The sequence below is a fragment of the Trachurus japonicus genome, chromosome 21 (genome assembly GCF_045865225.1).
Source record: "Trachurus japonicus isolate A0001 chromosome 21, Traja_1.0".
Classification (NCBI taxonomy): domain Eukaryota; kingdom Metazoa; phylum Chordata; class Actinopteri; order Carangiformes; family Carangidae; genus Trachurus; species Trachurus japonicus.
The window spans coordinates 331,030-343,968 of NC_140927.1; the positions used below are offsets into that span (position 1 = coordinate 331,030).

Sequence of the window (12,939 nt, forward strand, 5' to 3'; positions counted from 1 at the left end):
CAGCCTGACCACCGTGTGTGTGTGTGTGTGTGTGTGTGTGTAGGAGACACATTTTACAGCTTAGAAGCACATCACATCTTACTGTACATGTAGGCAGTATAGCCTCCATATCATTACAGTTGCATAAACCTCAGGGTTTGGAAGAATACTCGAAAAATGAACCAATTCAGGTTCGATTTCGTCTCTTTGGTATTCTGGATGTTCAAGTTTGAATCTTTCATCTTGGATTTTATCGTGTACTTCAGTTTTTGATTCAACTGTAATATTTTAAAGGGATAGTTCAACATTTTGGCAAATTGGCCCATGGCCATAATCTTACGAGTAGGTTTGTTACCGTTAATTGTCGGTGCAAGCTATTTCTAGAACGACGGAGCAGAGCCGTGAGCTGCTCAGAGCTACGCTACGGAGGCTAATGGGATTTCTTGGTTTCCCTCATCAAACTCATCAAATACACAATCCAACAACTCCAAAGCGCTCTTGTGGACAAGTCGTGACCTGCGCATTCACCACGTGTTCTTTTCAAGGTAAATTCATGCAAAACAGCTGATGCACGTTCCTGGTGGGGGCAGTTTTCCGGCAAGCAGTCTCTGCATTTGCCTCGAAAACAACTCTGTCTCGTAACGTTCCGTTATTTATGATCTCATAGCGTGGTGAATGTGCAGGTCACAACTTGTCCACCAGAGCGTTTTGGAGTTGTCAGGTTGGGTATTTGATGAGTTTGATGAAACCAAAAAATCCCATGAGCCTCCGTAGCGTAGCTCTGAGCAGCTTGCAGCTCCGCTGTTCTAAAAATAGCTTGCACCGACAATTAAAGGTAACAAACCTACTCCTAAGACTATAGGGATTATGGCAATGGGCCAATTTGCCAAAATGTTGAACTATGCCTTTAAGTCCTTTTGTCTATTTGGTGTGAACTTGACATGCTTTGAGGAGGGTAATTCAAATTTGATGCAAATTAGAATTCTGTTCAAGGTCACTCTGATCTCACTAAACACATCTTTTGCTATAGCTAACAGATTCATGTGCTAATTATGACACAATTGAGGATATAATAAGGATACATTTTAGTAACAGATTTTTATATCCAAATGGCCAAAGATCAGCCTCATTATGTCATTTTAATGTTTTTGGTGAAATGCTATTATTCTACACTGTATGTCAGGAAAATTAGATCGGATGACCTCATGTCGATGAACTTAACTGGATCAGGATGGCAAAGAGCTACAAGTAGCAAATTCTAGTTAGATCTGTACTGTGGTCAATGAGAGTGAGGATGTAGCTTTTGAATACCAGGCACATTCATTTTCTGAATTTGAAAATGTTAAATAAATATGGCAAATAAAGTTTTTCTAATTGCAGAAAGTTGAAATGCTCAATTGGTAATTTACAGTGTAAAATTCAGATTTCAGCAACCTGATCTTCAAAGTCAAATATTTCACTAATAAATTCAGTGGCATTTAAAGGTCAACACTGAAAATTCAGTGGTGATTAAGTTTCAAAATGTAATGTTCAGTTGCTGATCAAAATTCAAATCTGTGGAGTGTTTGGTGGGCTCTGTCTCAGCAACATGAATAATCTAATACTTTTCATTCTAATTGGATAGTATTTTGACTTCTAATGACTTGAAAGCATGATTGCAGGGACTGTAGCTTTTATTTTATAGGTGAGGGTTTTATTTTTTTTTCCCTCCTTGAATGGCCAAGAAATAACACTAGCCTCAGGTTGTTTCTGACTGAAAATTAGAATTTATTTGAAGACCAAACAAGCCACCAGAACATCCCAACTTTATAGTCTACAGAGGAAGGGATTGGAGAGAGTACCTGAGGCCATTTTTGGTGAAAACTGAATGATAATGTTGCGCAGGTAATGATAACAGCAGAGAGTCAACAGGGTGAGGGCAGCGGGATGCAGATCTGTCAATGACTTGAAATGGATTTTTTGTTTGTGTGAGCAACACCAGAGGGGCAGCTCAGTTCAGGTGGAGCCAGTGGGGCAAATCACCTTCTAGAGGTACAGTATATGTCAGGGTGCACATAATAGATGAGTGAGTAAAGATCAGTCCTACCTTAGAAACGCCGCAAAAACTCCTTTATTCTGTACAGTCTCAGGTGATGCTGTACATAGTGTAGTGCAGGCCTGCCTTCAACAGGGGGTCGCAAAATATTATGTTGATTAGGCAATTTTTTTATATTTTTGTTTCCACATTTAGAGTTTAAAGAGACCCAGAGAAGTTTGCTTTTGGTTATAAAAGAGTCTCATATTAATGTGGATGAATCTACATTACTTACAGTATATCGTTTGTCTTTATAGTTCTTTTGATATTATTATTTAGTGGTCGACTCACCCAGCATTTCCTAGTTCCAGTTTCCTGGACGCTGCGCGACGGGTCATGGGAATAACGCTGCCGGATCGTTAGTTGGCATCGTTAATGGTCGGAACTGCAACGGTATCTGATCGTCTTTGAACCTTCGACTTTCATTCTTGATTAATGAAAACATTCTTGGCAAATGCTTTTGCTTTCGTCCGCCAAGAATTTCACCGTGCGCGCAGAGGCTCATGGGAAATGTAATGTGAAAACACTTCGCTTTCCGAAACTTCTCGTAGTCCTTTGTATGCACAATTATCAAGCAATTGACAGATATTGCTGGTAATGGCATTGGCATCAGTTTACCAGGTTTGCTTATAAGTGCCAGTGGCACAGTAACTGTACTGGTCACATAAATATATGAACCTTTGTATTACTTGAATAGCATAGCACTGAATGCACAATAAAAAGGTGCATTTATAAACAGCACTTGGCCCAGTTTTATATAAAACTTAATTTTATTCAATAGTAGGAGGTCCCTGCTTCATCTATCCGTCTGATCAGTTTTGGGTCCTTGGCCTGAAAAACACTGAAGACCCCTGGTGTAGGCTATCCAAGATCCAATCACTCCAGTGAACACAACCTGACTGCTGTTGGTGGTTTTCCTCATCAGTAAGGCCACAGACCCCAATGCAACAAATATACAAAGTGATGTGCACATTATACATATTTATATTTTCAATATTATGTTTGTTTTTTTTATAAATGTTTATTTGTTAAATGTTGTAATTGTATACAGTATGTTCATGTTATGAACCTATGCAGAGTCCTCACTTTACCCAGACTAAACCTGATTCTGATCCTGGAAAAGGAAAAAAAAAAAAAAGCTACTTCCTTTGACACAGCCAGACTGCCTGTCCTGTTTTCCTTTGCTGTGGTAGAAAAGGCAAAAAGTAGGCAAAGTGAGTGACTGTAATTTGAGTGACTGTAATGACGGTGCTGCAGGAAGATTTTAGAGCTTGACTCATAGAAAAGAGCCTTTTACCAGTGAAGACTTTGCTACTAAGTGTTCTGCAAGTCTCCTACACTTCACCTTAATGTGAATTATTGCAAGGAGAAATTCATGTTCAGAAGATTGGCCCATACATTCACTAACGTTCAGTCTAATCTGTGGTACTTTCACTCTGACAAAATGCTGTTTTGGTGGTCAGAATGTTCACTTGAAATGTCTCTAATTGGTGTTTTTGTTGTGATGCGTTGTCAAATGAAAAATTAGATTTTGTTTTTCCAAACTATTGAAATTCTGAGTGCGCAAATTGAAAAAATAACAGAGAGAAGTGAATGTAATTACACTTCTCATAATGGGCAGGTTTGTTTTGGGACCTCGGTGCATCAACTTTGCAGACACTGTAGTGTTTTATTATTGGCCTAACCTTTAGACTGACTTATCAGCAGTAGGATGATGATAGGAGATGTAATGTGTTATGACCTACAGTATTAGAGCTCCTAAAGTACAAGTGACCACTTTTTTTCTTTCTAATTAATAGAAGCACTTAGAGCAGCTTTCATTTTATTACATGTATAAAGACATGGTAAATACATGCTGTCACAGGCTAATGATCAGTCACAGTATGCATTCATTAAAGAGCCACCGTTTGAAACCCCTGAAAGCCTCATGTGGCGTTAAAGTAACACATGGTAAAATTAGAAACTAACCATTTCGTGATTCTCACAGCTTGAATATGGATGAGGCAACCTGCACTGGAAATTGAAACCTGAATGCAAAAGTACTGAAGTTTGCATCATCCAGGATGTTCTGCCTGTTTAAATATGTAAATAAATAAATAAATATGTAAGTGTAAGTATGTGTTTTAATGGGATGCTTTGTTTTGGCAGGTGACTGGCTGGCTGGAATACCACCTTAATCCTTCTCCTACTGAGGGCATCCCATTCCAGGACCGGTCTTACCCCCCTCCCCCCTCCTCCAGCATGGAACCTACCAAAGTCCAGTCAGAGGGTGGCCTCAATGTCACCCTCACCATCCGCCTCCTCATGCATGGAAAAGTAAGCAGGAGTCTTACAGTATACTGGCTGTGGGGATGAGTGAAAAATACAAATGGGGACTACTTCTTTAAGTTGTTAAAGATTTCCCAAACAACCTATTGGTCTTGCTAATGAAACATGGCACCTCTGGTGTTTAGGATGAGGACGCTGGCTCTGTTGCCTCCAGCAGAGTTTTTAGCTTCTTAAATGCTTTGATCAGTGGTGTCTTTTCCAATCTTTCCCATTCTCTGGTCAACTTAACAACCACCCAACATGGTTGGTGTAATACCACGTAACAAAACAGAGGTTAATAGCACGTTCTCAGAGAACTTTTAATGATAATGATTGAAGTAAAAGCCGGGGCAGGTTAATTTTCTTTTTAGTGGGATGGCAAATCCCTAGCCATTTCACCATCTGTCTCCTAACTCTCTTTCCTTATTTAGGCTTCCTGTTACTGTCCAGCAATCTATTTTGATGCTCCAGTGTTTGCCATGGGTATAAATCTCTTATTGTTCAATCACACTGACATTGCAAACAAGTATGATGTGGTCTGTAACAACATGAAAGTGGTTTATTATTGGTTTATCACACTGACACAGTGGCACTTAGGTAACACTTGACTTGACGCCTATCTCTATAATGCTTTGTAACCAGACTTAAAATGAGTTATAATGCAGTTATACTATAGTTATAAACACTATATCATAATGCTTTATAACAATAATCATAACACACTATAAAGCATTTTATCATGATTTATAAGGTCAGATATTATGTTATAATTGTTAGTAACTCACTGACAATGTCCACATCGATAATGCATTATAAATATAGTTATAATGTGTTATAATTGGCTTATTAATATATATATATATATATGTATAACTATCATTATAAACACTCATAAATTATCATAAGGCTTTATAACAATAAGCATAACATATCATAGATTCATGATGAATATGATATAATGAATTATGATAATTTATGAGTGTTTATAACAGTTAGTTCCGACCGGTCCCAACCGAGCAATTTGATTGGACAAGAGACGTTCCATGAGTGCTGGTATACAGTATAACAGCACTGCGACTTTTTACAGGCATTATCACTCCGCTGTTCAGCTGGACAGGAGCTAAGTCAGAGCCACGCTCCCCATACAGGAGCTGCCCCAGCTGCTACTACAGTTATAAACGGACATGAACATTAAAACCCGGACCTGACCTGGTCCGTCTAATTGGCGATAAATCTCTACTAAACCCGTCTGGAAAAAAATCGCAGCGGGGCAACTACGTTTTGACGGCGATGTGTTTTGATATTAGCGTTAGCTGTTGTTAGCCACGTAGCTCAGCTACTTAGCTTCAACTGTGTTTACATATATATTACATAGTAGATAAACAAATGTAATACGTTAACCTACGACCGAATCACACCCGTGCTGATATACAGTACAACAGCACTAGTTAGACACATTAATAAGCCAGTTATAACACATAACTAATTCATTATCGATGTAGGCATCAGCAAGTTATTAACAATTATAACGTATTATAATACCTGACCTTATAAGTCATGATAAAATGCTTTGAAGTGTGTTATGATTATTGTTATAAAGCATTATGATCATTTAGTGTTTATAACTACAGTGCTATAACTGCATTATAACTCATTATAAGTATGGTTATAATGCGTTATGGAGATAGGTGTCAAGTAAAGTGTTACCGTCGCTTAATACTACAAAATGTTAGTCTGCATTGTTGGCTCAGAGGTTGGAAACCACTGGCTTAGACTCTATGATTGCAAATTTTCAGAGGAAGCTTTCTACTCTACTTACAATGACTTATAAAGTGGCAGTCCATGTGTTTAGCTTTCCTATGTCCCCTCAGTGAAGTCCTTCACTTAAGGGAAAGGTTACACGGAGCCTTTAGACCTAAAAACTCCACCTCCGGACCTGAGGAGGGACGGAGGTCTGCCACGCAATTTATGTTTTGGACTGTAGCTACTCTGTGCGTTCCACTTGGACCTCAGTGTTTTGTTCACATTTCCCATGGTGTTATCTGTAACCTTTAAGTGGCCACCTACATCTTGTTCATGTTTTTTTTTTTCTAGGCACTTATGTGTAGTTTTCTCTCCCTCATCTCAACCCCCTATTCCTTCAGAGGGTGTGCGTGGTTGGCCTACTTGTATAAGGGAGGTCATTCATGCATGGTTCATGTGGCTTTTGCTTTCTCGTCCGTCTTGCAGTACGATGCTTATAAGCTGTGATCCCACAAATTGTTCGGTAACCTACAGCAGCCCTTGCAAACATCTGGTTTCGCTAAAGTCTGTAGAGTTTGATGAAAGGGCAAAGTATGCGTGAAACACACCAAAAGGTTATGTAACAGTAGATCAGTTTCAATGCTGTGGTCTTTGGGGAGGTGTCCTGGCGGCCGGACAGTTGGAAGAACCAGCCCCCCCCCGCACATCACTGGCCATATTGGTGGGGTTGTGCGTGCGCCATGAAGGTCGGAGCCAACAATCTTGCCTTTGTTTTGTTTGCCAAGCAGTCGGCAGCTCAAGAATTCACCCGCTGCATGGCTGCTCATGCAGGAGCCCCAGACTCTGTTGACCAGGAGATAGCCTGAATAACCCTGCAGCCAGACGGGGGCCAGACAGAGCTCACGGCCTGCCAGAAGATGGCGTGCGACTACCATGGGGGGAGGTGCTTTGGCAGCATGACCCACATCTGTCTTTTAGAGCAGAAGCTCGGCAAATATTGGGTGAGCGCGGTGTGGGTGCCAGCACCAACCCTTTGTCCTTCACCTCAGTGTTTCAAGTGGGGTTTAGACTGCAGCTCCCCAGTCATGTGCTTACCACACTCGCCTGAAGACTTTGTGGTAGACTCAGACATGCCTCTCTGAAGAGGTTTATGTAATATTATTAGTGTTTCTCCTCTCCCCTGGATTTATATTAGCAGAGATAATTAACACTGATGTAAAGTATACAACCTCACCCACTATACTCTATTACAAAAATATGCTTTACTGTAAACTGTACCATCTAAATAATAGTAGGGATGCACCGATTGTGAAATTCTGGGCCGATGCCAATACCGATGTTTAAAATAACAACTTGGCCGATGGCCGATGCCGATGCCGATGTTTGTTCTTTTTGTTATTTATTCCGTCTTTGGTGCCACAGAAACATTACTGAACTATTTTAAAAGTCTTTCAGCTCTTCATCATATTATTATTTAATGAGCACAAATTCAGTTAGACAAATTTATGAAACAAAAACAACCTTTAATGTCAATTTTTAGTTGACATAACCTTAAAAACACTTACAGTGGCCTAGAGTTAGTATTAGAGTTGCTACATGGTAAGAGTATAGTTACCAGGAAAAGTAACTTTTTTTTAAATAAAATGCTCAAATATGTCAAATTACTTAGACTTCTCTCCCTAATCCCCTTTATCTGTAGTAACACAGAGACAGAATGATGAAAGGTTTTTTTCCAAACGGTTGATGAACTAAAAATAATCTGTATAATGTACACTGAAAGAGGAACTAAGTATGATTTCTCCCGTGGCTATGCTACATTTTTACCTCAATTAAAAAGCCCCAGAATAATAGTGATAGTTAACTACATGACTTGTGACTGGTAACGAGTGAGAACGGAGGCTCTTTGCCTTCCACCTGGCGTCCAGTGTTGCCAACTTGGCGACTTTGTCGCTAAATCTGGCGACTTTCCAACCCCTCTTGGTGACTTTTTTTGTCAAAAGCGACTAGCGACAAATCTAGCGACTTTTCCCCGTGATATTACAAACGTTTCTGGACCTGAAATCACGTTATCACAGCTGTTTTCAACGAGCAGCGGCGCTGCCGCGGGCACTCACAGGTATTCAGCCTACACACAGTAGTGTCACGGAGCTGCCTCCGCTGCATTCAGAGACGCACTGCTCCACACCACAGACATAAAGAGCGCCGCTGCCCCCCCCCCAACCCCCCCCCCCGCGCTGAGATAATGACGTCATTTAGCGACTTTTAGCGACTTTTACGACAGCCAATAGCGACTTTGCTTACTGAGGAGTTGGCAACACTGCTGGCGTCTCCCCCTGTGTCCATATCCCAGCTCTTGTCTCTGTGGCACCGCGACACAGACGCGCTGCGTAATGTTTATAACAGTTACGTAATCCACCGCTCCATTTATTGATTTCTCGCTGGCTTCGTTGTAAACAACAAACACGTGGCCAGGCGGAGGTTAGAAAATAAAGCGACCAGACGAGTTCCTCTCTAACGGTGTATTAAGCCCATACAGGGGATTTAAATGACGAGGGGCGTTCAGGCTCCTCCGTTCCTCCGCTCGCCATGACCGCGCTGCACTTAACAAGTGTGTTTATTAAACATGCGCGCAACTTTTTTTTTCAAAAATCAATCCGCGGTTCACACGAAGATATTGATCCGAACAGATCATGGATCAGTGATGATCCGTTGCACCACTAATATCCCCCCCCCCCCCAAAAAAAAAGGAAAAAAGAAAGGTTCCTCCCGAGCTCAGCGTTCATGCGGCATTTAAAGAAACATAAACATCGGTCACTGCCATCGGTGAATGTCATCTTTTTTTGCCGATGGCCGATGGCAGTTAACTAGCCGAACATCGGCCGATGTCGATGTTCAGCCGATGCATCGGTGCATCCCTAAATAATAGCTTTCTTTTTAAAGGGATAGTTCAACATTTGGGCAAATTCACCTATCGCCATTGTCCGTATAGTCATAGCAGTAGGTACATTACCCTTAATTATTGGTGCATGTTGTTTTGAGATCAGCGGGGCAGAGACGTGAGCTGCTCAGTGAACACAATGGAGGTGAACGGTACAGGTCCCCTGTCCCTCATCAAACTCATCAAATACACAATCCAACAACTCCAAAACGCTCTCATGGACAAGTTGTGACCTGCACATTCACCACGCTATGAGATAATAATGTAACATTATGAGATGGAGTTGTTTTTGCGGTAAATGCGTAGCCGGAACTACATTCCAGACGGAGTGATTTCAAAAGCACAGGTATTTGCTTCATGTGTGGTAATGTTACATAATTATACATGATTATTTCATAGCATGGTGAATGTGTCCATGAGAGCGTTTTGGAGTTGTTGGATTGTGTATTTCATGAGTTTGATGAGGGACAGGGGACCTGTACTGTTCACCTCCATTATGTTCACTGGGCAGCTTGCACTGATAATTAAAGCTAATGAACCTACTCCTATGACTATAGGGATTATGGCAATAGGAGAATTTGACAAAACTATCCCTTTGAATCTAAATGTAGTTATTTGATCCGATGAATAGTTAAAAACAGGTTAGATTGACAAATTGAGCATATGGGCTCCAAAGTGAAACCTGAATGCAACACCAGTGGGTTGCACCTGTGATTCAGCATACATTTGCTCCACATGGTGAGGTGACCTGTCTGAGCAAGAGAGAAACCTGACTGTGAGACTTTAGAGATAGAAAAGTGAGAGAAGTTACACGAGCATCAGGGAGCTATACTGAACATGAGCTGATACCAAGTTGCTCTGGAAAGGAGAACAGGAAGAACCATACAACGAAAAAACAAAAGGCACAGTGACCGTCCTCAAAAATTGATGTCACACACAGTTCACCATTTACTCAACCCTTATTGAAAAGCAGACACACAACCGCTTCTCATTTAGCCCGAGGATTATCTGTGGCAACTGGTGTTTGAGTCGTAGATCAGACGGCGTGAAGGACGCTGTGTGACGTCAACCTCCGAGGGGACGACATCCAAGAAGAAAACCCTTGCTCACAAAACGGCTCAGCGCTGCAAGATTAAACTTTTTTCATGTTTGAAAAGAAGCCTGGCGAATGTTGGCAGCACAGTCAGTGGCCAGAAGAAGCCAAATACAGATCAGATGGTCCAGCATGTTTGGCGTGGACCGGGCCGACATCACCACAGCGACTGCAGAGCGGCAGCGGTGACACATGGAGGTGGGAGTGAGCTGATAAGTGGCTGCAGGAGTGCAAAAGGTGCAGGAGAGATGATATTTATAGATGGTCCACAAACACTGAATGAAAGGATGACTCCCTGCCTCATGACGCATGAGAGGACGCTCCAACATGACGGTGACAAGACGCAATAATTGTTTTTTTTTTTATATACAGAAAGAAGTGATGGTAGTATTTGGGAGTGTTTTAAAAGAGAAGGCAAAGAAACAAAGTATCTGAAGAAAATCTCCAGTGAAAAACGGTACAAGATCTTTGCACTGATTTGTGTCTTCAGGAGGCTTGAACATCAAACATAAAGGCAGACATACACATTTTAAAAGGATAGTTCAACATTTTGGCAAATTCCTCTATTGACATAATCCCTATAGTCATAGGTGTAGATTCACCACCTTTAATCATCAGTGCATGTTGTTTTGAGATCAGCGGGGCAGAGACACAAGCTGCTCAGTGAATACAGTGGAGGTGAATGGTACAGGTCCCCTGTCCCTCATCAAACCTCATCAAATTCAACAACTCCTCTCTCGTGGAGAGGTTGTGATCTGCACATTCACCACGCTATGAAATAATCATGTAACATAACGAGACCAAGTTGTTTTCAAGGCAAATGCATAGCTGGCGGAGTGATTCCAAAAGCGCACATTTAGTGCAGCCACTCCCATTTACTCAAGAAAGTAGTTCCGAGTATTTGCTTCATGTGTCGTAATGTTACATAATTATTTCATAGTGTGGTGAATGTGCAGATCACAACTTCTCCACAAGAGCATTTTGGCGTTGTTGGATTGTGTATTTGATGAGTTTGGTGCGTGAAAGTGGACCTGTACCATTCACCTCCATTGTGTTCGCTGAGCCGCTTGCGTCTCTGACCCGTGGATCTCAAAACAACATGCACCGATAATCAAAGGCAATTAACCTACTCCTATGACTATAGGGATTATGACAATAGGCAGATTTGCCAAAATGTTGAACTATCCCTTTAAAGTACAATGCTCTCACAGAGAGTTTGGCTTCTGCAGATGATAACACATGTTAAACATTAGTTTTGTTGTAGCTGTTTGTATAGGAATTGTCTTTAAGTTTCATGGTTATCTTGTGAGCGTAGCTACAGCTGTGAACTGTACATCTGATTGGATTTACTAAAGTTAAGTCTCAGTCTGTCAGATGTAACCGAAGGATTCAAGAGCTGCTCAGAACAACAACGTACTTCTGCTGTGTGACTGATAGATATACGCTGGTGTTTAAGGGAGAAACCTGCCTCTGAACAACAACTGGCCTGCAGCTCAACCCCTCACAGTCACCCAAGAGCCGTCAGGGAGTGTTGACGCTGGCAGCCAGCTCTGCCCCTCTCTGCCCCTCTCCCCCACTGTGCCACACCAAACTCATGAAGAGTGATTACATGCATATGAAAAGCGTGGCCCTCGACAGCACCATGTAGCTGTGTGTCCTCTGCTGCCCCTGTAACTGTTTTACACCTTGTCCTGGAAAAAAATAACATGCTGTACATTTATCCAGGAGCCTCTTTACAGGTATAATGTAATCTACTGTATATCCCCAAAGAAATTTAAATCAAAAGCAACTGGACTTGGTTATTTGTCTATCTAGCGGTGCGGTTGCATATCAGAACGTATTCTTGATGTTGCATTCACGTGAAATCGGGCGGACGTCAGACAGACAACAGATGCTGCATGTAACAGGATAAACAAGCGTCTATGTAAACAAGTGGTCTGCCAGCACGTGCCATGTTGTCATGGTGATGTTGTATTGTTTACCTGACCCACGTTTTACCGTCTTTTTCTCGTTGAGTAAAATTACATCCAGTTGGTTTGCCAACGGCCGTCTGCCTGACTGCACCTGAATGCAACATCAGTGCCTCCGTCCTTCCTCACACTACACAGTGGTGACAGTTTTAACAGGCGCTACCTGGAAAACTTTCTCCCCGAGCCGACAGCTCCGGTGAGTTTCCGTGGTTACCTACGGTCACGCTGCCACTCAACGTAAAAAATGGCGATGCAACATGGCAGCCCCGGTTCGGTGCATCGCCCACTTATGTATTTGTGTAAGGTACGAGAAAGCTTTCATTTGTATGCGGGTGTGATTCGACTTCGGTGAAATACGTATTTATGAAAGCAATATTTGATTTTTGCTAATAAAAAGCCAAATAAGTTACACACTGGGGCTTTAAGGTGATTGTTTTGTCTTTTTCATTTTCTATTGCAGGAGGTTGGAAGTATAATTGGAAAGGTATGTATATTTTCTTAGCTCCCACATGGTTTTGTCCATTTTGATACTGATACTCTGTTTTTTGATCACTGATCATTTCTTTTTTCCAGAAAGGAGAAACAGTAAAAAAGATGCGAGAAGAGGTGAGTTTCAGTTATGAGTTGATTAATGAGTTTTTTTTTTCTTGTATATACTGTGTATATATACAGTATATATAATCTAGGAAATGAAATAAACATCAAATTTGTGACACTTTATAATTAATGTTGCTTTCGGTTCATGACTGAATAGATTATTCAAATGTGTTCCTGGTATTCCAGGATTAAGATCTCACACCACCATTATTGACACCACCAACGATGCGTGTGTCTT

General features: G+C 41.3%; 1 protein-coding gene across 7 annotated transcripts in view; it reads left to right on the forward strand.

Annotated features, from left to right (window-relative positions):
• pcbp3 (poly(rC) binding protein 3) overlaps positions 1-12,939 on the forward strand; it is a 107,040-nt gene that overhangs the window by 75,572 nt on the left and 18,529 nt on the right. For all 7 annotated transcript variants that reach the window (XM_085764508.1, XM_085764512.1, XM_085764505.1 and 4 more), the window contains exons 7-9: positions 4,202-4,369; positions 12,565-12,588; positions 12,678-12,710. In XM_085764508.1, the coding sequence (XP_085620634.1) occupies positions 4,295-4,369; positions 12,565-12,588; positions 12,678-12,710 (132 nt within the window). In that variant the 5' untranslated portion in view covers positions 4,202-4,294. The remainder of the gene's footprint in view (positions 1-4,201; positions 4,370-12,564; positions 12,589-12,677; positions 12,711-12,939) is intronic.